Source organism: Taudactylus pleione, unplaced genomic scaffold (assembly GCF_031769625.1).
Source record: "Taudactylus pleione unplaced genomic scaffold, aTauple2 ptg000093l, whole genome shotgun sequence".
NCBI classification, from domain to species: Eukaryota; Metazoa; Chordata; class Amphibia; order Anura; family Myobatrachidae; genus Taudactylus; species Taudactylus pleione.
Window position 1 is genome coordinate 20842283 of NW_028284495.1, and position 25218 is coordinate 20867500.

A 25218-nucleotide genomic window follows, 5' to 3' on the forward strand; every position below is an offset into this window, starting at 1 on the left:
GAGCAAGTAAATCACCACAGGGCCTCCTGGATGAAATGTCAACATTCTAAAGTGTTGACATTTCATTGCCGTCTACGTCATGAATGTCGACATGTCCAACGCTGCCATTACGAACATATTCACATGATGAATATCAACATTATGACGGTCAACATTTCGTACCCAACCCATTAAATATTGATCAAGTATATCAAAAATGTTTTCTAAAAATTTAGAATTTTATCAGTATTCCAAATCACCTTTATGTGTATATCAAAAAAAGAATAGAAAAAAAGCCTTGCCCTCTACTATTGTATTTTTTTACCTAGAGGCAGCACAGTACATAAAATAAAAAGTTGAAGTGGACACAAAATTTCCAGCTTTGAAACTGGCTCTTTGGGTTTATTTCGCAGACAATGCTTTAAGTAATGATATACTCAAAATTCCCACATAAACGAAGATACCTTTGTGTGAAAATTGTGGCTTCCTTTAAAATTTTTTACAAACATCTTAGGTTTTTTTGGTAACTCAAACAATTTGTTAAGCATGAACATCCAAACTACAATGAGTTAAGTATGGAAAACAAACCAGATTATGCAGTGTTTATAGTTTGTGAGTGTGTGTAAACATGCAACGGCAACAAAAATGACTTTCTAGAAAGAATACAGTTTCTGAATACACTTCGATATAGTGCATCAAGGAACACAGAACTTCTTAGAAGTAGGTCACTAGAGTTCACTTCAGGAGAGCACGGTACAGTGACAAGGAATGACTTGTTGTTCGTTCTTGCTCCATACAGAATATTAAATCCCTGAGATTAACCCGAGTTATTCTTGGAACAAAAATTGACTTTGGTATGCTGAAAACAGAAGATCCAGATGCATGAAACTCCTGGAAAACAAAATGTAAACATGTGTAAACTTAAACGTAAAAATCTGTAGATAATTGTAAACAAACAGCAAAGACTTGAAAAACTGAAATAACCTAAACAGCACTAAGCAATGTATATTATACTGAATAGATATAAAAACACACAAACATGTTTGTTCAAACAAGGCAACACAGCACAACAAGAGGTCATAGAGACCAGCAATATGTATGCAACAGGTCAGTTAGACAGCCCTAATTAAACAGCCGTGATCAAACAGTATGATTCAATCAGGAAATGTAATCTACAAAGTGTAGCAAATAGGTGGGAGACAGGGTTGGACTGACCCACAGGTGTACTTGGGAAAACCCCGGTGGGCCCCACTATCTGTGGGCCCATCCCCCTCTTCTTGGTGTCAGTTTCCAGACTTCAAATTATAGATTGTTACTCTATTAGACATTCAGTTACCTGGAGGAGCAGGATCACTGATCAACACGGGGGCTTGGTTCCCTTCTACAGAAACTACACCATGATTTGCCTAATGGTTAGCCAAACATCTATGGTGGCTGGCCACACCCCCTCTGGTGTATGACCACACCGCTTAAGCATGGGCCCCTACCACTTCATTCCCCCGGTGGGCCCTTTATGCCCCAGTCCGACACTGGTGGGAGACATGCATGTGCAGACTAGTGCAGTTGCAGCAGACTGGCTGCGGTACAGTAGGTCCCTTTTGCAATAGGTGCTTTCCTCATCCTACGTGTATTTTACAGGGTTGAGTACTGGTGACCAAAGCAAGCTGAAGTTCTGTAACCATTCCAGAGTGTTACACAGTACCTTCCTACTGCTCTCTATTAGAAAAGGATATCTGCATAGCTATGTTTGTTTAGGCTTTAGCAGGCAGTAAATTATCTACTGCGATTAATGCACCTGTCCTAACCTTTATTACAAAGACACCCCCCACACTATCACCACACCTTTAGAATGTAAGCTCTTATGAGCAGGGCCTCTACCCTCTTGTGCTTCTCCTTACTTTACTTTCACCTACTTCTTACCCCCCACCATGGTACCTAACACTTGGTTGCTTACGCTCTGTTGCATATCTAGGTGTTATGGTCACTTATGTATCAATGTATATTATCCATGTCCTTGTCCTATTTGTAACTGTAAGTCCATTGTCAAATTATTTATGTACTTTGTAAGGCGCTGCGGAACACTTGTGGCGCCATATAAATAAACGATAATAATAATAATAATAATTAGCTGCCTGCAAAAATGGTTGTCTGGTCTCGCTGATCAGTATGTAAGAATCCACTCGCACAAAAATGTCTGCTTAGAACATAGTCGTTCAGTGCCTGTGGTAATGTGTTCACTGGCCAGGAAAAGCAACCTGGGTTGCTATAATGCTGCTATACTGCATCCGTGACCAAGTCTAAAAAGTTATGTTACAATTTGTATGCAAGTGTTTTGTGTATTTTTTACTTACTACTTATGGTCTTTTGTATACTTTTATTGCACAAATTGGTACAAGACCATGGACATACCATTAACTATTTGCTTGACTATTGGTCAGTATCTCAAAAATATTACTGTCAATTTGCAATAGTCCTGGCATGGCAACAGACCTTTAGCCCAATGCAGAAAATTATCTAATTATACTTGTTTCTAAACCACAGGCAACGTGTAACCTTATCGATTTATACTCTGATGCACACCAGTGAGGCAATGGCATGTTTAACAGTCTGTATAGCGGGAAGACCCTACAAAGTAAACACTAAGCTCAGGTAAAGATTTTATTTTAAATAACCAGAAGTAAAAAAAAAAAAAAGTCAAAGTTAGTAAGCAAGCGTAATTTATTTTGACTATGTACGGTAGTGTTATTACCATCAGATTCCTGTCTGTAGGTGAATGACAACTACTAGCAAACATACTGGTTCAATGTTATCTAATAAAGCAGTTTCACAAACACCACCATTACAGTCCAGGTTTTAAGGATATCAATGCTTGAGTCCAAATTGTTAAATCAAATTGATTGAGGTACTAATTAAGTCACCTGTCCTCAAGCATAGATATCCTTAAAACATGGACTGTAATGGCGGAGTTTGGGAATCTCTGCAATAATGTTAAGGATGTACACAGTTCTAGTCTCAAATCAAGTTCATCTGAATTTGCACTTAGTGATTGTACAATTTTGAAATTAAAATGAGAGCATCATCACTCAGAAGAGCGAGTCTGGACCTCCTGCCTAAGAGCATGACTGCAATGGTCTTGCCTACTTTGCAAAGGAAATGTCAACATGCTAAAATTAAGAGATACTCTTTGGCCAGTTCTTTAAAGGGGGCAGATGGGGTTGGACCTCCCAGCAAAAAGATAGATATCAACAATCTATCATGTGTAAAGAGAGAATTATCTGAACTTTGAGTCAAGGTGAAAAATATTACATCTTGGTCTTGAACATGGAATAAAAATTGCATTTAGCACTTGTTGGCCTCAAAATGGTCCATCCATGGGGATCACATCTTCCTGAAGTTATCGAGGGAGTTCTGTAGAATATCTGTAATACATTCCACTTGGTAAATATTCAATTTGTAATGGATGGTGGTTAGAGTATGAGGGGGAAAGGGCAGGTCTGTGGTCTAGTTTTTAGAGTTTAGTGTGTAATAAGAAAACACCAGGTGTGCAGCAGGGTGCCAAATTGTCCACACAACCTCCAATAGATGTTGGAGAAGATCGCGTTGGCAACCAGGACTATCTATAGAAAAGTTTGAAAGAATTATCTTTGATTCTGCCCGAAATGCAGGTTTTAGATAAGTTGTTTTTTATTTTTGCCCTCTCTTTCCAATCCAGAGCCTCCCCAGCACCTCTCTCACTGACAAGTTTGTGTGTATTTTGGGGGTTATTTGTGGGATTAGACTTTTGGATGAGATTTCCCAAGGACACATCAACTCTAAAGGTGAAATTTGTGGTAACTGCAATGATTTTTAGGATGAATGATAGAAGTGCCTAATCAGCATAAATTGGAAGAAACGTCTATGGGGGAGTATGGAGAAGAGGCTGGCGAAGTCAAGCATCAATCATAATAATTGGGCAATTTGTATCAAGAAGAGTAAGTTATGGACTGTTCAATGATGGAGCTCTGCATGGTGCTGTCCCGGCTTAAAGCTTGGATCATTCATCAAGGAAGAAAAATGATTGTTAAAGAACCTCAACTGGTAATTGTGGGTACAAAAGTTCCTTAATGATGAGGAAAATTTCACAGTTGGGATCAATTTGACATCTTTGGGTCTATTCTGTGAGGAGACCTATAAGAGAGAACGGAGAATAAATATGTGCATTCAAATTCTTCCATGGAGGTAGGAAAAGGAGCATGTGAGAGAATGCAGTGGGTCAAATTTGTTGTATTATAGTATTTACTATTTAGTGAGGTTAGGAACACCAAGGCTTCCCCATCAAGGTGTGTGTACCAGATTTGCAACTTCATCCTGGGTTTCCGACCAGCCCAGGTGAAGTTAGAGAGGGAGATTTCATCAGGCTATTAGTAGTAGGGGGAACATGAATTGGAAAGTTTTGCCGCTGGTATAGGCTATGCGGCTATAAAATGGTTTGGCAGGACTCACATGTGCAGAAGAGGTCCTGCGATCTCTCTCACAGACCCTCACAAGCCACAGCATGATTGATATGCCGCAGCATTTTGGGTTCGGAGCAGTGGGGTGGTTGGCCAACATTTCCAGGATGGACAAGGTCAGGGTCTGCTGCATTTGGATTTGAGCCGCTTTTGTGTGGCTCTGCAAGTCCGCCCATCTATGAATCAGGCCCTCAGTCTGGGAAAATTGGCAAGGTATAGTTCAGTAAAGGTATTCAATTTCCTGATGCTGCCATGTAAAATTAAAATTGAGTTGTAGCTAGTGCAGGGCATCCAGAGGTATATTTAAAGCAAGGATCTTGGCTTTAGCTGTTTATTTGGTATTTTGAGAGATCACTATAGATTTGAATTTCCTTAAGCAAATTTGGTGGTAGTTGTGGGGTTTAGTATTGGTAAGAATCATGTTGACAGCATAAAGTGCAATCTTGCGACCTTTTGACCCAAATGCAACAATAAATATATCAGGGTTATTTAGTTTGCAAGTTTCAAGGGGTTTCATTAGTATGGCAAATAGAGGACAGAGAGGGCATGCCTGTGAAAACTATATACACTTGCGTAGTCAAGAGCAGGTGATGACAATAGTCCAAAGTAAAAGAAAACCATTTCTGACCCAATGCTGCATGGCCTGGAGATATGATGCTTGCTGATTGCTCTTTCTACTTTAAAAAGTTATTCTGGGCTTGCTGGGAACTTCTTGATGATAATACAGGCAAGCTGGGGAGGTAGTGTTCCTAGCATGGACATTTCTGTGGTACTGCAGCTTACAAAATCTTTCTGCATTTACCTCTGTTCCTACCAGCATTACAAATGCAGCAAGGGCTACATGTAAATGGTTGTGTTGTTTATGGTGTGAAATATCAGTCCCAAATTGCACCCATAAATATTATATAAAGTAAAAAAATACCTCCCCATTTCCATAGCTCTAGACAGCACCAAATGCGCAAAGTGCGAGCCTGCGAAATTGTTATCCAATTTGATGGCACAGCCATAATTAATAGGACATAAATTAATTCAGTTTCCAACATTCAAACACATAAGAAAATGGTGGCCACTAATTTAAGCCATGTATTTCATTGTTTGGCTGCTCAGTGATGAATCTTACATTCTTCTGTGTTGTAACACTTAGTATTGCGTCAGATACATGTATTTTTTCCTGTATATTTCCTTTCGTTTTTATACATGTGGATTAAACCAAAGAAAGAGGTTAGCCTTTCAAAACATTGGCTGTTTTTCTTTTAGTATTTGGAGATTTGTATTTTATGTTCCAAAAATTGGTTAGCAGAGATTCAGTCTCTTTATGCTGCCAGGTAGGTAGGCAGGGCTGCTGGGATAAATGTGCTGGGTGCCATGGCTGGTGTTGCAGCCACGGCCCCCTTGCCCCTCTCCGAATCCGTGCAGGTGGGAGGCAGAGCTTAAGAACGGCGGTCCACAGCTGTGGAAGATGTTGGGGGGGGGGGGGGGGGGGGGGAGAGAATCTCCCATTCCCTAGCTTTCAGCTGTCTCTATTTCACTTTTTCTATCCCTCCGCTAACTGGCCTTTAGGTCTTCTTTTCCCCACATCCTCCTTTCTCATTGCCTAGCTGTGTACTTTTTGTTTACTGTCCTATCTCCCTGTTCTTTTGTATTTATCATCATTCCCCACCCGTGCTGTACCCCCCTGCATGTACCAAGGGTAGCATTTAGCTACCCTCATTTTGGTGTATTGAGGGCCAGGTCGAGTTTCTATGTGTGCCCGATCAGCTTAGTCTAAGTCGGCTCCAGATCCTTTAGCGACCACTACTGCTCTAGTCGCTTTGGCAGGTGCGTTGAAACAGTTTTTGGCCTCACAGATCAGTAATTCTCTGGCAGTTACAGGGGCCACAATTCTCTACTGTGGCACCGGTTTCCTCATCCACTTCTAGGGTCCTTGTGATGGACTCTGTGCCTTGTTGTGCAGATCCTGTTGTGCAATGTCTAGCGACCAAGGAGCATGCCCACCGGTTCGCGCAGGAGACAAGTTGTCAAGACCTTCAAGTAAGTCAATACACCTATGAGGGCGGAGCCGACTAAGGCGGTTTTAGTTCACTCTTCCATGTCTTCGACAGTGATTCTTCTTAGTTTGACTTGGCGTGCAGATGTGCATAATCGATTTTGGGTGCAAGGACGTCGAGGTTGGGCTGGGGGTTACTCAGTCATTGTACGGGTCCGCGATCTCTGTGACTCCTTGTAAGGTTAATGCTGGTTATCGGTTTGCTGCTTATGGGGTGTAGGGATGTTGTAATGCCTTTAACGGCTCTGTGTGTAGGCTTGGTGTGCCATGTAGCTTTTAGCGTGTTTGTCTCTGGTCCGGGGAACAGTACCCAGCAAAATATTGAGTCAGACAAAATGAGGGGACCCCTTCAGCCAGGGGGGAGGGGAGCTAAATAAGGCACCATCCCCTATCCATCTTGGACTATTGTGCAGATGGCTGGCCATGTACCCAGATAGGAGCTAGTCTTAATTTTTGAATATGGGTTTTTTAGAAGGCTTTCATCTTCCTATTCGTGGTCAGGTATCATTGGGTAAACCTCATAATTTGTGGTCTGCTTTTGATCTGCCACATCATTCGGAAGAGAGTTATGAAGGAGATTGAGTTGGGGAATGACCGGCCTGTTGGTCGTTCCAAAGAAGGTTCAAGGTAAATACAAGGCTGATTCAAGCACCTTTCTTCAACACTGATTTCTTCAGGCTGATTCAAGCACCTTTCTTCAGCACTGATTTCTTCAGGCTGATTCAAGCACCTTTCTTCAGCACTGATTTTTTCAGGCTGATTCAAGCACCTTTCTTTCCCGTTGCAAATTCTGTCAATGATGCAATTCCAGTGGAATTGACTAGTGTCAAGTATCAGTAATTTGACAGCGCTGTGGGATTAATTCGATCTTTTGGCAAAGTCAATCTTGTTGAGTGAGCTTTCAGTGTTTTACCCCTACAACTGGACTCCTTCCTGTTCATGGGGTTTTGTTTACAGGAAGTATACTTCGTAGACAAATGTATACCTATGGGTGTTACATATTCTGTATTAAGTGATACTAGCATAGTTTCTTGTCTCTGATAACATCGATATTCTCTAGGAAGTTAAAAGTCAGTGGGCATCCACCTTGCCTGCGGTTCAGTTGCTTGCAAGGTAAGTGTTGCGATGTTCGGCTTGTAATGTCATTTTTAAAGCTAAACATGTCCCTGGGATTGAAAATTCTATTGTGGATGCTCTCTAGGTTTACCTGGGTTAAATTTACTGGACTGGAGGAACTAGCATGGCGATCCGTCGGCCCACGGAACCTACGTTCCTATTAGGCTGCTTGGCATGAATGGGAACAGTGTTGCCTCTTCCCTGACAATACAGAAAAGAGTCAGCATCAGTTGATGAACTATTTTTTGTGGTCCTCTTAAGCGTGTAGTTCATTATCTGCCATGTGTAAGTGGCTAGTGGGAGTGGTGTTCTTCTCATATCTGCTTGGCAGGTCTGACTCGACAAGGACTTTTCTGGTTTCCAGGGTACTTAAGGGTTGGGCTAGAGCCAAGCCGGTTTTAGAGGACAGACGACGCCCAATTGATTTGAATATGTTGCTACACCTATTGACAGTGGTCGTGGGTGTGCGTTTTTCTATTTTTGAATTGTTTAAGCTTGCTTTTGCCATGGCTTTTCACAGCACTTTTCGTGGAAGCGAATAAGTGGCGCTGGCACAAGCTACGGAATCAGCTCTCCTGTTTCAGGATGTTTTGTGTCACTGTAATGTGATTTTATGCAAGATTCGGCATTCCAAGACTGATCAAATTGGGCGGGGTCGATTGTTATCGGCCCAGAGATGTAATTTTTCCTCAAATTTCCTTTGAACCCATCTCCTAGTTTCAGCGCATGTCCTCGTGTTCTAATACTTCTCTTCTTTTGAAGAATGTTTCCCTCCTGTGCTTGTTAAAATCCTTGATATATTTGAAAGTTTCTATCATGTCTCCTTTTTCCCTGCTCTGCTCCCAACTTTACATATTAAGATATTTTGGTAAGGTTCTTCTATACTCTCAACAGTTTGTTACATTTATTAATTTTATCTGTTGTGGGAAACTATTTAGTGGTAGCACAGACTATTGTATATGTACATTGCTTTTGATTTTCCAAACCTGCAAACAGAGTTTGTATATAATCTTTGCTGCAACCTTAAAAAATGCCTACACTCGAGGATTGATATTAGGTACAAGTGCCAGAATATAGTGGTGTTAATTTCAAGAGAGCTTAAAGGCCCCCGCCGCCCCCAAGGTGAAGACTTCAAAAGCTCTGGGAAGGCGAAGGCCATGTAAACGAGCTTAAAGGCCGCCGCCACCCAGGTGAAGACGCCGGAAGATACTGTATAAAACGTTTATTAAAATAAGTGTATTGTGTTTATTTTAAGATTTTCTTTACAGGCAGACTACAGGTACCAACGGGTCCGTGGTTCTCCAAGTACCAGCATGCGGGGAAGGCTTGCTAGGACCTGTAGTTCTACTGTAAAGGACAATATTTAAACTTTTCATTTACACCACATTTCACACACATGGGTGCAGGGGATAGCCCCGTGCTATCAGCCTAAGCCTAGGGTGCCCTGGAGAGTGGGGCATCATCTCCCCAGGGATCCCCGGCCTGGGCTGACTAGCTGGTCAGGGGTAATGTTTAGGTGAAAGGGTTCTCCTGGCTATGGCAATTCTCCCCCACTAGAAGTGGTCCGGTGCTGGTTATGGATAATACAGGGGACCAATACGCTTTTTGTTCCCTGTATTTCCAAAAAGGACAGGCTGAGCTGAGCCCAGTGCTGGTTGTGCTAAATTCAGGGTGCTCCTACTCCTTTTGTCCCTTGCATTTTCACAACCAGGACCGGGGCTGGTTGTGCTTTAGGTAGGGGGGAGGGGGGCATGCCTTTTTTTCCCACTTGTTTTAACACAGATGCATGGATGGATCTCACAGGTCTTATTGAAGTTTTTATTTTTTTTACACAGTTGTCTATCACAGATCTCACTGATCTGTGCATGCAGTCAGCTATTGTGCACAATCTAAAGAAATGCAAATCTTTAGATCTTGCACAATAGATCTTATGTCAAAATATGCTGTTTAAGCACCATATCATGTCCTGGAGTGCCGATGGGCTGCCAGGGAGAGTTCAAGGGAAATTGTCCACGATATCGCATCATGAGCACATCGTTCCCTGTGTAGGGGCCTTAAGAAGCAGTTTAAGGCTGGGACCATCAGTGCCAGTGAGCCACTCTGTCCCCTGCTGCTGCCCAAGTTACTATCACTGCCCCACAACCCCGCTGCAGCCCCTGTGCACTGCCCCACATGGCTGCAGCCCGCCCCCGCAGCTGTCTCTCTCTACACTCCGACACACCTCCTGTGTGCTGTCCCCTCCTCCACCCACGCTAGTGTACTATTTTGTTGCCCTTCTCCCCTGCAGGTGGCCCAGTTTGCTGCTCCCGTCCCTGATGGTTAAAAAATTATGAAAAAAAAACAATGAAATTCCATAGACATTCCCATTGAGGCTTCTTAGAATTTCTGCCACTCAAACTCAAAAAAGTAATGAAATTCCGATCATTAAGGCTGACGCCTTAATGGACGTGTTGCTTGCGCAATACAGATATGGCATGCCATCACACCCTGTAGTTAACTGCAGATTCAGCACTCTTACAGAGTGAGATTGCTGTCACTGACAAAATGGTGGAGCTGCTAATTCACAGAATTGTGTACTCATTGGAATACGTACATTGAGAACCTCTGGGAGGAAATGGTGCGAGGGATGGGTTCTAGGCCGTCTCGACCTTCTTCAGAGTCACAGTTGGTCACTGCACTTGAGGAATGGCAAAATATACCACCTGCTGCTGTTCATGAATTTGTGGACAGTTTGCTGAGAAGGGTGTCTGCAGTAATCACAGCATTTGGTGGACCTACAAAGTACTGACGTCAATAAAATCTTGTTGATCTATGTGAATATATATATATATATATATATATATATATAATGACCTTTGAGATGCCTCATGTTTATAATGTGTGGGACAACAGGCTACCTTACTAGCTTAGTTCACACAATGACCACTACAAACACCAGGACACAGTAAAATGGCACCTTGGGCATCTCAGCTCTGCTATCTGCCTCACCTCTCGCATGGACAATTAATCTTGCAAGATTCCGTCGTCAACTCTAGCGAGACTGTACTGTGACTGTCTGAAGTGAAGCTCCTCGGCAGCGGCTGCTGTAACTGGTAACAGCTGAGCTGCCGAGTAGATTGTGGACTGGAGCGGAGACAGCTAAACGCTCTACTCCGGTTTTGGATAGTGTGAGGGACAGATAGTTTGGTTGGCCACCATGTGAGGGTCCCCTGGAGTGGTCACCCCTGCTTCCCAGTTTATAATCCAGCCCTGCCTTTTGAACATGTTGTTCCACCCATTGCTGCAAGAAAAATGTTTATTAAGTCGGAGCTACTCTATCTTCCATGATTCTGGAATAGGAAAGTGGAGGAGAATTTGATACATCTAGGTGAATAGATAACAAATGTCTTTGTGACATACATACTCTGTACACATTGAATGAATACATCAATTATTATAAGAGTGGAATATATATGTAATTAAAATTAGAAAACCAAAAAGTTAATGTGGTCACTACATTTATTTTCTAGCTATAATACTCTGTATTTGACATTTAAAAAAAAAAAACTATTAGAGCAAATCAGGTTGAGATAGGACACTGCCTTTTAAGTTCAAATTTAATTTATGAAAATTTTCCTTTTTGGGGTGGTTTTTTTGTGCTGCAAATCCGATGTACTTAAAATGACTACTAACTACAGGTCACAAAATAAGAAAGCTTTGTTGTCTCCTTAGACACAATGCCACAAGGTCGGGTCTTTTATATGACAACCTTGTGTGATCCAAAGGAAATTATAGTAATGCAGCACAGCTGCCAGCGCAGGGTTGAAAATGAGGTCAAATCCGCAGGAAGCAGCAGAAAGCCCGAGGCAACATTATAAATGAAACAACCCCCAAGGGAGTTGCAGCAAGCAAGGAGTGATGTCCTTCAAACTTTGGAATTATAGAAAGGTGAAAGTATAATCAAATACTTCTGCTTGACATTTCAGCAAACAGGCAGTATTTTACGCAACATTTCCCTGAAAAAGTGCTATATGTATTATAGATCTATGAATCTCAAAACAACAACAGGAAGTGTGCGAAGAACTGGAAAATACAAATGTTCAGTTTTAATCATCTGTTAATAAAATTATTTTAGCAGACATTTAAGGAAACATGGAAATATAAGTGCACCATAGTGGAACAACACGATCCAAAAAATGAATTCACCAGATATTATTTAACTACTATTCCCAGCGTTTTCTACAAGCCAGGATATTCTACTCTGTGCTTTCTTCTTTAAATGCCAAGTTACTTCAGTTACCATACAAACAAATTCTAATGATATGAAAGGAAGTCGGCAAAATTTTTGTTGGCCCCAGTTTCTTCTAGCCTCCAGCTTTTATTTACAGAAATCCACTTCCCAACATCATTGATAACACAAGAACAAGTGATATCTGAAGACCACAAAATTGTTCTGCCTCCCGGTAAAAGACTGGTAATTTTATATGCCAAATATTAGCTGACCTCACACTTACACCCATTCCTTTCTTGCACTGAAATGGAGTAATATTGAAAAATGTCCAGATTGCACTATTATATTTTTATTGAGTCAAGATACAAATAGGACCCTGACTAATAACTTTGCCCCTTTAAAAGTGACGTTCTAGTCTTTTTATGACACCAATGAAGTGAGACAAGAGCTTTATTATGCTCCTCCCCAAGACTCAATTGCAACAAAGTCTAACAGTTGGCAAAGGAAATATTGTACACCTATGGTCTCTTTATTGAAGACTAGCGTTTAAGCTCGCAGCTTCGCTTATGTAGATGTCCATTGCTGCTCAGCAGAACTAATTTTACAAAGACAGTAGTGGCATTTATATTGTGATGTATACTTTATATTGTAGGCATTGATCACAATATGTCTTTGTAAACAATATTTGCAGTTTTTCCTTCAGGGATTAAAACAAAAAGATGCCTGGGGCTGCTAACTCGTAAGCAGGCCACTTAAAGCTGCCTGTGGCAGAAGCAGCTGGTCCTGAGATCGCCTGCAGCCCTGAGCATTTGTCCCTGCTACTTGTTGTTGGTCATAACGAAGCAGATGCTTACAGAAAACTGCAGGCGCTTGAATTGAAAAGGAAAATTGTTGGGGATAAGGGGTATATGTGGTATAAACACACTCTCACCTGCGCCAGAACCCATAAGAATCTGTGCCTATAGGAGGTTCCTCTGTAGAGAAGTGACTAAATCAGGTTCCATTGCATAACTTGGGCGGAGTCAAGTTCCGCAGAAGCATGATCGGAACACCAACTTTCAGTGCAATGTTGTGCGCTGGAAGCCCAGCTGCACTATCTTGTAGATCCAAAATCCATTGCTACTTAACCTACAGTAACACTGAAAAAAGGCAAGTAACATGGGCAGTGACTATGATACGTAGTATTTGTCTTGGTGCAACATTTACTGGATTGACATGTATACCGCAACTTCATGAGTCAAGATAAGCTGCCTGATTAGTGCTTAACATATAGTTAGATTGTCCTGCGAAATAGATCTTGAGATAATAGAGCATGTTAACAGTTCAACTCTTATATTGAGACAATGGAACACACATATATAGCAAACAGCGCATTCCACAGCTCAGAGTGGGACAATAGAGCATACAACAATTATAAACATATAGCAAGAATAATGGATTACAAAGCTGAATCCACCAAGATGATTTCATCGAGCATGGTTAACAAGTGAATAAAGTTACAATTGTTATTTGTGCAACGGGGAATGCAGCAATAATTAGTTCTAGAGATCCTCCACAAAATGGCCATCACCATGATGGGGACAAGGGAGTAATAAGAGACTGATGAACGGACATAAGGGAGCATTACATGGATTCCAAGAGACTGTCCCCATACTAATACAGACATCAAGTCTGCAACCACTACAGAAAGCATGTGCAGTGTGTCACAAGCAGTCAGGAACAGAACGGTTTGCTAGTGGTGGCCGGAGCACGCATGAGTGGACCGCGACACCTGGAAGTGTCGGGAGTCAGGAGAGCAAGAGCATGGACACCAGGTATTTAAACCCCTCCGTCAAACTTTTAAGCTACAAACCCTTGAAAAAGTCCCTATATGGGATGAAACATGTTGGATGTCACCTACAAACCCATTTATCAGCATTTGGACTTTTTATGGACTCTCTGCTATTTGGACTACCTAGCATTTCTACCTTTGTTATTACCACTATTTGGGCATTTTAAACCCTGCAGTCTTACCTGACTGTCATGGGCACATTATTACTACTATAGAATAAAAGATTTTGTACCTTTACTTGTGGCATATTCTCCCAGTCTCCACTAACCTAGCTCCCCTCACACGCACACATTTAGCAGAGTGTACACAGCATGGGAAACCAGTGGACTAGCAATACAGCAACAAGATACGGGCAAGTACTAACCACTTACCCTACCTATTGCACTCTAGTGGCCTAAAGTTCCCTGATGCTGTGCCATCTATAATTTTGAGGTGGAGAGGAGGCCCAGATGTATAGAGCAGCGTTTATGTGTTGGAAGCGGGGGAATGCACACATGCGGACATACCATGGGGACACACTTTAAGAACAAGTCCCATTAGGATGAACATCCAGCCTACAATTATTGCATACTGAACAAGTGTGATTAGAACGCCCTTCCTACAGTCCTTTGGACTGCAATTTTGCTTACAGAGCCCTGGAGGTTGGGACACTTCTTACGTGGCTAGCAGGTAGTGGTATGACAAATACCTTAGTAGTGCCTACCTACACCATTTTCCATGCTATTTACTTGCCCAACAATTAAGCACTGTCCAGTTTAACGATCATCTAATGCAGGTATTCCCAACCACGGTCCTCACGGCACACTAACAGTCCAGATTTTAGGGATAGCCATACTTGAGCACAAGTGACTTAATTAGTACCTCAGTTATTTTGATTTAACCATCTGTGCACATTCATGGATATAACTAAAACCAGGACTGTTAGTGTGCCTTGAGGACCGAGGTTGGGAATCACTGATCTAATGTGTTGTCTTGGATGTGGAGAGGTTTGAGGACAAGTAGCATCTGATTTTCTAAGCTATACGATTCTGTCACCCTTACGCATACGTACCTCTAGTACATTCTGAAGGCTTGGAGAATCCAAAGGTCTTTTCCTTCTAGGACCAATAGCAGCCAATGCTGTAAGATTCGCTTCTCGATATTGGATTTGCTCCAGTTCCAGCTGCTGCATCTGAGGAACAGATAAATGTTGTTAACAAGGACAACAATTCTCTACACTTAATTTTTTTGTAATACTATAGCATATAATACGCAGATCATTTTTTAAGCATTACACTAACCCTTTCCAGAACAAATAATGCGTAATGTGTTTTCCATGTGTTGACCCCAATGCCATCCAGGTCAATAAATAAAGTTGTGATCATGGCATGGAAAGCATACAAAAAGTACATAATTAATTTCATATACAATGATATGGAGTCAAATCACTGATTAGAACCCAGCAAGTGTCCACTTCCACCTGTTTTCAAACAGAGCACATAGTTGAATAAGTGTAATGCAACCCTATAGGAAATAAAATCCAAACACCCCACTTGTTGTTATTGGTTGTTTTTTAATGCTCGTTTGAGTATGGTACCTCAATGTAATTATTAAGGTAGAGTACGTCTTACATCTACAAGTTTATACAGGACATGCCAATATTCTTCTAATCTTATGCATGTAAAAGCCAACACCTTCCAATGTGCGCTTATATTACTGCTGGACCTTATGACAGCTTTAGCAGAGATACCCCGAGCAGGTGGCTCAATTAAAATCAGCCATTAGGGATGCTAAACAAATGATGGCTGATTTCAAGTCATAAAGTACCAGAACCAACACCTATGTTTTTATTGGTGCTGACTGTGGGGAAAACAGGGCATATATAAAACTGGGACTTACAATGTAGCTGCAGCCAAAACGGCTCCGTTACTTCTGTACATTCACATCTGCATATAAACTGAAAAGTCCCTCCTTCAGTAATGGGATATTATGAATATATACAATGTACCCACATATCCACACCTATAAGTTCTGATGATCTCATTTTACTTTGCTATTTGGTAAAGACCTGCAGGTGCAAACGCAAGGTTTTTGTAGACATTACCGAGTCGCACGGCATTTAACACTTCCATTTTTGAATGCATCCTTACTTTGCAGCATTTTTTCCACACCTGCCTAAAATTTTGGCACAGTATTATATATATAGAAGTTTGAAAAAAAGAGTGCACTCAACAGGCTTTTTCAAAATGAGAGGTATACTCAGCACTTTATTCTTGCATCAATATGTCTGGATATGCGCCACGTTGTAGGTCTTGAGAAAGGTCCCCACGTGGCCTGAAACATCGACCAATGACAACTGTCTTCTTATTGATGCAAGAATAAAGTGCTGAGTATACCTCTCATTTTGAAAAAGCCCGGGGAGTGCACTGTTTTCAAACTTCTGTATGATGGCCCAATCGTTAGACTAGCCCGAGTGTGGCACCCCAGCCAGTAGGATATATCAAGTGAGTGTTACTTTACTCTTATCTGCACTTAACCTCTTATATTTGGTATGAGGCATTTATATCTAAGGTGCTGGAGCTTTATATTCTTGAGCACGAGTGGAGTGCTGTTCACAAATAGATTGGTTACACGTTTTCTATGTGTGAGCACTTATACTTAATTATCAGTATTACACTATATCTTTCTTTTGTTTATACATTGGTTTCCTTTGGGATATACTCTGAGGAGATATCGTATGAAGATACCGCAGAAGTTCATACAACACGGATCCCCTTGGAACATTTTGAATAGACATTTTCTTCACTAAATAACTTGGTATTATATATACTTTTTTGCATACTAAAGGCACTTTTCTTCACCACAAAATTCAGTATCACATTGATGGTTTTTTGAATAGACCATCCCCTGGAAGAATTTAGCAGCCACCTTTATTAGGGAGTGTGATTTAGTGTGTTTGCACTCAATATTGTTATTGTTTTTTCATATACACAGCTTTTTGAGCTTTGTGCGCCACTTGCTCTATTGTTTACTATCTATCTATATATACATACATACACTGAAGTGCCAAAAGTCATAGTATAGTAGCTTAGTATCGTGTAGGACTCCCTCTCTGGCCCAGATAAGTGCAGCAACTCCACACGGCATTGATTCCACAAGTAGGCCTCAGGAGGAATGTTGACTCATGCCATATGCTCAGCTTTCCACATTTTCATCAGGATCTTGGATACGAATGGACCTCTTCACCAGATCCCATAAAAACTAGATTGGATTTATGTCAGGCGAACGTGGTGGACACACCATGCTCCTTGAACCAATTCTGGACCTCTTGGGACCAATGACATGGTGCATCATCCTTGTGGAATATTCCATCGTTGTGGGAGTACATCAACTCCATGAAGGGCTGTAATTGCTCATGAAGAAATGCAACATAGCGGTTACCGGTCAATGATGTTTTCAGGTGGACCAGTGGAACCAATCCATGCCACGTGAACACACCCCACACCATTATGGAACCACCACCAGCCTGCACAGTGCCGCCTTATTGACAACTGTGGTTCATGGCCTCATGGGTTCTGCACCACACTACCATAAGTCTAAAAAATTGGAACAGTGACTCATCAGACCATGCCACATGTTGCCTGTACTCCAGGGTCCAACTGGCAAAATCACAAACCCAGGTTAGGTACTGTGTCCAGTGTCATAGTGTTAACAGGAGCAACTCTAGTGGGTCTTCTGCTCCCATATGCCATGGAAACTTAAGAACGCTGCAGTTGGATATGCATCTGGTACCTCCTGCATTGAATGTGGATGATTTGAGTCAGTGTTGCTTGTCTGTTATCACTGACAATTCTGGCCAGACACCGCTGGTCACAATCATTAAGCACCCGTGGTGCTTAATGATTGCACTGTCTACGATGGGTGGTAATGCTTTCTATGAGGTATTCCTGGTACACGTGTCACTGTAGATCAAGTAATGTTGAATGTCTACATAACTTTGAAAATGGATTGTCACATCCGTTGGGCACCCACTATCATGCCCCATTTGAAATACGATAATTCAAGTCACCTTACCATGTGCAGCTTAGCCAGTGTTTAAACTGACTCATGAGATGTCAGATTACAACGGATGAAGGTTTAGTTATTTCAAAGACCTCACAGCATGGTGCCGCCACCTACCATTACCTTTATATGCTGCTATAGCATGACTTTTGGCACTTGTATGTGTATATAATACATACGCATATATATATATATATATATATATATAGATACACACACATACACACAGTCAGGTGCATAAAAATTGGGGCATTGACAGAATTTTCATATTTTGGCCTCTATTCACCAGCACAATGGCTTTGAAATGAAACAAACAAGATGTGCTTTAACTACAGATTTTCAGATTTAATTTGAGGGTAATTACATCCAAATCAGGTGAACGGTGTAGGAATTACAACGGTTTCTATATGTGTCTCCCACTTTTTAAGGGGCCAAAAGTAATGGGACTATCAACTCAAAAGCTATTTCATGGACAGGTGTGGGCTATTCCCTCGTTATTTCATTATCAATTTAGCAGGTAAAAGGTCTGGAGTTGATTCTAGGTGTGACATTTGCATTTGGAATCAGTTGCTGTTGACTCTCAATATGAGATCCAAAGAGCTGTCACTATCAGTGAAGCAAGCCATCATTAGGCTGAAAAATCAAAACAAACCCATCAGAGAGATAGCAAAAACATTAGGTGTGGCCAAATCAACTGTTTGGAACATTCTTAAAAAGAAAGAAGGCACTGGAGAGCTCAGCAACACCAAAAGACCCAGAAGACCACGGAAAATAACTGTGGTGGATAACAGAAGAATTATTTCTCTGGTGAAGAAAAAACCCTTCACAACAGTTGGCCAAATCAAGAACACTCTCCAGGAGGTAGGTGTATATGTGTCAAAGTCAACAATCAAGAGAAGACTTCACAAGAGTGAATATGGAGGGTTCACCACAAGATGTAAACCATTGGTGAGCCACAGAAACAGGAAGGCCAGATTAGAGTTTGCCAAACAACATCTAAAAAAGCCATTACAGTTCTGGAACAACATCCTATGGACAGATGAGACAAAGATCAACTTGTACCAAAGTGATGGGAAGAGAAGAGTATGGAGAAGGAAAGGAACTGCTCATGATCCAAAACATACCACCTCATCAGTGAAAGATGGTGGTGGTAGTGTCATGGCATGGGCATGTATGGCTGCCAATGTTACTGGTTCCCTTGTATTTATTAATGATGTGACTGCTGACAAAAGCAGCAGAATGAATTCTGAAGTGTTCCAGACTTCAGGCTGTAATTGCCTGCAAAGGATTTGCAACAAAGTATTAAAAAGTGAAAGTTAGATTTAGGATTGTTTAGTTTGTCCCATTACTTTTGGCCCCTTAAAAAGTGGGAGGCACATATAGAAACCATTGTAATTCCTACACCGTTCACCTGATTTGGATGTAATTACCCTCAAATTAAATCTTAAAGTCTGCAGTTAAAGAACATCTTGTTTGTTTCATTTCAAAGCCATTGTGGTGGTGAATAGAGGCCAAAATATGAAAATTCTGTCAATGTCCCAATATTTATGCACCTGACTGTATATATATATAATTTTTTTTTTTCCCATAGACAAACCTTACGGTTTCACATGTCCCATTAAGGCTTCTTAGACATGATCTGAAATTTCACAAAACCTTCTGAATTTGTGCCACTCAAACTAAAATAAGCAATGAAATTCCGATCATTAAGGCTGACGCCTTAATGGACGTGTTCCTTGAGCAATACAGATAAGGTATGCCATCACACCCTGTAGTTACCTGCAGATTCAGCACTGACAGAATGAGATTGCTGTCACTCACAAAATGGTGGAGCTGCTAATTCACAGAATTGTGCTCATTGGAATATACACATGCAGTCTATGCAACTGAAGTCTGAGCAGTTAATGTGGCACACACATCCCACTCAGTGCCCACAATCTTCCCATTCATTTACCACAACAATCCCACTGGGTTCCAACATCCTTGTCACTCCATACATCCCATCTCATTTAGAAATCTGTCTTCCCCCTTAGCCGCAACAATGTCTTTCCCAATCTCTACTGATGTGTGTTCTCCCATTGTGCTAGTCTGTATTCGGTCATCCGTACCAATCTGTCTTTACCCATCCATGCCACTGTGGACCCCTATCCACGTCTCTGTTCTCCCAAACCATGCCTGTCCCCTGCATCCGCACCACTGTTTTCCACACATCTGCATCACTTTGTCCCCTCCCTCCGCACCACTGTTTTCCACACATCTGCTTCACTTTGGCTCCTTCCCATCAGTGCTGCTTAAGCTCCCCCCCTCTCCATGCTTATATGTTCCCATGCACACCGATCTGTCTCTTCCCCATCCACTCCACTCTAATCCCATCTGTGCAGCTCTATCTTCTGCTCGGACCTCAGTTGCATAGACTGCATGTGTGTATTCCAATGAGCACACAATTCTGTGAATTAGCAGCTCCACCATTTTGTGAGTGACAGCAATCTCACTCTGAGTGCTGAATCTGCAGTTAACCACAGGGTGTGATGACATACCATATCTGTATTGCGCAAGGAACACGTCCATTAAGGTGTCAGCCTTAATGATCATAATTTCATTGCCTTTTTCAGTTTGAGTGGCAAAAATTCAGAAGGTTTTGTGAAATTTCAGATCATGTCTAAACAAGCCTTAATGGGACATGTGAAACCGTAAGGTTTTTTGTCTATGGAATTTCATAGGTTTTTTTAAAATGTATTAACTAGCATGGTTTGGAGGTGCAAACTGGGCCACCTGTAGGGGAGAAGGGCAACAAAATGGTACACTATCGCAGGTGGAAGAGGGGCCAGCACACAGGAAGTGGTTTGGGAGGTGCAGAATGCGAGACGGCTGCAAGGGCAGGCTGTAGGCATGCGGGGTAGTGGCAGCAGCGGTGGTGCAGAGCAGTGGTGCAGTGCAAAGGGGGCTTCAGCAGGCGACAGAAGGATCACCGGTACTGAGCATTCACCTGAGGAAATAAAATCAATAAGTCACAGATGCACGAACGCAGCAGTGAGATCCATCTACGCATCTATGTTAAAAATTAAATGTGTAAAATAAAAAAAAGGTGCCCTGCCCACCCAACACACATCCAGCACCGGGCTTTTAACGGCCAGTCCTGGTTGTGCTTAAATACAGGGACAAATGACGTAGGGGTCCCCTGTACTTAATCACATCCAGCACTGGGCTAGTCAGAACCAGCCCGGTTGCCAAAATACGGGAAACAAATGACATAGGGGTCCCCCGTACTTTGCGCAACCAGCACTGGGCTCTGATCCAGTCCTGGATCTGGAAATACAGGGGGGAAAAATGAGCAGAGTCTCCCTGTATTCTTCAGAACCAATACCAAACTTTTTCTAGTGGGGGTATAATGCCACAGCCAGGGGAGCCCTTTCACCGGGCCCCCCAGCCGAAGCATTAACCCTGACCGCTAGTCAGCCCAGGCCAGGGATTCCTAGGGAGCTGGGGACCCCCCCAATAAAGGGGTTCCTCTCTCCAGGGCACCCCAGGCCTAAACTGATAGCCCAGGGCTATCCCCAGCACCTCTGGCCTGTGGGTGCTGGGTTGATTGTGCTTCAGGGGTAGGGGGTCACTTCACACAACCAGCCCTGGACTTTTAACGGCCAGTACTGGTTGTGCATAAATACAGGGGGACAAATGAGGTGGGGGTCCCCCGTACCTTAAGCACAACCAGCACCGGGCTAGTGAGAACCAGGCCTGGTTGCCAAAATACAGGGGACAAACAAATGAGTAGGGTCCCCCTGTATTCTTCAGAACCAGCACCAGACTTTTTCTAGCAGGGGGCTAATGCCACAGCCAGGGGAGCTCTTTCACTGGGCCCCCCAGCCGCAGCATTAACCCTGACCGCTAGTCAGCCCAGGCCGGGGATCCATGGGGAGCTGGGGACCCTCCCAATAAAGGGGTCCCCCTCTCCAGGGCACCCCAGGCCCAGGCTCATAGCCCGGGGCGATCCCCGGCACCCCTGGGCGGTAAGTGCCACGTTGATTGTGTAATGTACAGTACATTTTAAAGACTATTTTCTATTGCAGGTGAACTATGGCCCTGATTCAGAGCCGGACGCTCTGACCAGAGCGCTCGCTCTGAATCAGGGCCCACCTCCATAAATATGGAGCGTCCTCCTGGACGCTCGTATAGCTGTGGGTCACCACCCACAGCATATACGAGCGTGCAGGATGATGGTCGCGATGGTCTTGACCATCGCCAGTGCGAGCAGAAGCCTGCGGTTGAGTTTCTCAACCGCAAGGCCAGGAGTGATTTTGGCTCTATCAGAGCCAAAATCACTCCCACTTCTGACGGTTCCCTTGGGAACGCCTCCGTCTGGCAGGCACGCCCCCGGCACGCCCACCAAAGGGGGCGTGCTGTCAATCAACATCGACAGCACGCCCCCTTTGATCAGACACAACGAGCGAAGGAAAGTCCTTCGCTCGTCGCGTCTCGCGCATGCGCACGACGGAGCTCCCTCCGTCGTGCGCATGCGCAGAGCACACCATCGACCCACTTGTGAGCGGACAGCCGCTCGCGAGTGGGTCTGAATCAGGCCCAATATGTCCAAGCAAGCCTCCCCCGCATGTTGGTACTCGGAAAACCACAAGTGCCAGCAAGCGGGGAATTTTGGGCCCCATTGGTACTTGAAGTACACCTGTAAAGAAATAACAGACACCATTTATTTAAATAAAATGTATTTTATCTGCACCTTCACCTGGGGTGGCGGCAGCCTTTAAGCTCTTTTTCATGGCTGCCACCACCTCAGGATTTCGGTGTCTTCGCCTGGCGGGCGCCAACCTGCCAGGGCTTTGGCATCTTTGCCTTGCAGGTGCCAACTCGCTAGGGCTTCGGTGTCCTCGCTGGTGGGTGCCAACCCGCCAGGGCTTTGCCGTTTTCGCCTGGTGGGCACCAACCCGCCAGGGCTTTGGCGTCTTCACATAGTGGGCGGCCGCCAGTGTCAGCTCTTTTTCGTGGCCGCCGCCCACTTGGACATCTGGCGTTTCGCCTTGTGGGCACCAAGCCACTAGGGCTTCGGAGTTTTTGCCTGGCGGGCGCCAACCCTCAAGGGATTCGGTGTCGTCTGGTGGGCACCGACCCACCAGGGCTTTGGTGTCGTTGCCTGGCAGGCGTCAACCTGCCAGGGCTTCGGCGTCTTCATATAGTGGGCGGCAGCCTGTCTCAGCTATTTTTCGTGGCTGCCTCCCACTAAGACTTACGGCGTCTTCACCTGGCGGGCTTTGGCATCTTTGCCTTGCGGGTGCCAACTCGCTAGGGCTTCGGCATCTTCGCCTGGAGGGCGCCAACCCACCAGGGCTTCAGCGTCTTCACTTAGTGGGCGGCAGCCTGTCAGTTCTTTTTTTGTGGCCGCCGCCCACTTGGACATCTGGCGTTTCGCCTTGCGGGCACCAACCCACCAGGGCTTCAGCGTTTTTGCCTGGCAGGCGCCAACCTGCAAGGGCTTCGGTGTTGGCTGGCGGGCGCCAACCCACCAGGGCTTCAGCATTTTCACCTGGCAGGCGCCAACCAGCCAGGGCTTCGGGATCTTCACCTAGTGGGCGGCAGCCTGTGTCAGCTCTTTTTCGTGGCTGCCGGCCACTAGAACTTCTGACATCTTTCTTCAGGAGCTCTTCATTGCTTTTTCCCAGCCGTCGGACTGGCAACCTGTCTCCTCGGGAGAGAGATGCCGCCTTTGGAGAGGCAGAGGGTGACAGGAGTGAGAGGGTAATGTGAGACAGTGATGCAGTGGAGAGAGAGTGTGAGGCAGTGGTTGACGGGGAGAGAGAGTGGGAGACGGAGAGGCAGTGGGTGACAGGGATGAAAAGGGGTTTACAGTGAGAGGCAGAGGGTGACGCCAGGGAATGGATGACAAGGGGAGGCAGTGGGTGACGCTAGGGAATAGGTGACAAGTGGGAGTAAGTGGGTGACACTAGGGTGAAGTAGTGGGTGATGTAGAGGAGAGGCAGTGGATGACAGGAAGAGGGTGACAGGAGAGGGTGATGGTGAGATAGTGATGCAGGGGAGAGAGGGCAAGGCAGTGGGTGACAGGGAGAGATAGTGGGTGACAGAATACAGATAGTGATGGAGAGGTAGTAACGCAGGGTATAGGCAGTGGGTGACAGAAGAGAGATGGTGATGGAGAGGTAGTAACACAGGGTAGAGACAGTGGGTGACAGGGCAAGATAGTGGGAGAAGGAGAGATAGTGTGATTGGGGAGGCAGTATATGACAGCAGTGAGGCAGACATATATGTACTTACAGTTGGCTCGGGGGGATGGGCCTACAGCAGAGCAGCCAGGCTGGCTAGTCCAGGACTCCAAGAGCGACGCCGGGCCGGGTTAAGGGGGCGTGGCCTAATCAAGGGAAGCATGGCCACCAGCAGTCTCCCAGTGCAGCCAAGCATACAGTAGCATGTGTTGGGCTTCTGTGATGGTGCCCCTGGGATAGACTGCTAGAAGGCAGTGGCACACAGGAGCTGCAGGCAGGAGCACCCAGCCACACAGGAAACAGAGAGGTGGAGGGGAGACCTCTCCATTCACTTGCTCCACCTCCTCCAGCTAGACCACGTCCTTTATCATGGAGCGGCAGTGCAGCAGCATACTGGCACACAAAGATGTGTCAGTTTGATATTATATAGCTGCCGGGCACCGATGCAATGCACCGCCGCTACATCTAGGAGGGCTGACTGGCTGATCTAACAGCCAGCAGCCACTGTACAATAAATGCCGCTGTCTGGCTCCGCTGGGATCTGACATTTGATCCCAGCGCTGTCATGGGAGTGATTAGTACCGCCCTCTACCCAATACTGCTTTCTCAATAGTGGCTACAGTGCTGTTGACGGGATGCAGGCTAAAAGGCAGCCATCTTGGTACACCCAAGTGAAGCCACAGTGAGTACACCTGCTGGAGGCTCCTACTGCAGTTGCGCAACAATTTGAAAAGTCCTCTCTACAATGGCGCATTCTTTAGGCAAGTTTAAAAACTGTAACTTTCTAATTTACCTGAACCCCAAAAGCACGTACCCTGACACAATAGCTACATAATAATACAATGTGACAGTTGGAGCTTTAGATTACTCCCATGTCCTCATTTTTTTATGTTTATGCCCTGGAATTTGGCATGCAGCACCATGCGACCGTTCTACCCGCCCCTACCAAATTTCAACTCGGTACCTCATAGTTTTTGAGGTGTAGCCCCTTAAATACCCTGCCCCCACCCCCCCTTCGGAATTCTCTAGGGAGAAATCAGCTTTTTTAGATGCAGCCTTAATATAAGGGCACAGCTGTGCCCATATATTATATATATATATATATATATATATATATATATATGCACACAGTATACCACATAGACACATACATATAATGAACAGTATATGTCACGCATAAACATTACACACACAAACTTACCGTGCAGCAGCTACTGGTTTTAGACAGGGTGGAACCAGGCACCGTATCATTAGGACCCGCCCCCTCGTGGCAAAAT

The 25218-nt window shown here is 44.1% G+C and overlaps 1 protein-coding gene across 2 annotated transcripts in view; it reads right to left on the reverse strand.

Annotated features, from left to right (window-relative positions):
• Positions 1-361: 361 nt before the first annotated feature.
• Positions 362-25218, reverse strand: part of TAF4B (TATA-box binding protein associated factor 4b) — a 134605-nt gene continuing 109748 nt past the window's right edge. For both annotated transcript variants that reach the window (XM_088469587.1, XM_088469586.1), the window contains 2 exons: positions 14725-14844; positions 362-870 (listed from right to left, as the gene is read on the reverse strand). In XM_088469587.1, the coding sequence (XP_088325713.1) occupies positions 715-870; positions 14725-14844 (276 nt within the window). In that variant the 3' untranslated portion in view covers positions 362-714. The remainder of the gene's footprint in view (positions 871-14724; positions 14845-25218) is intronic.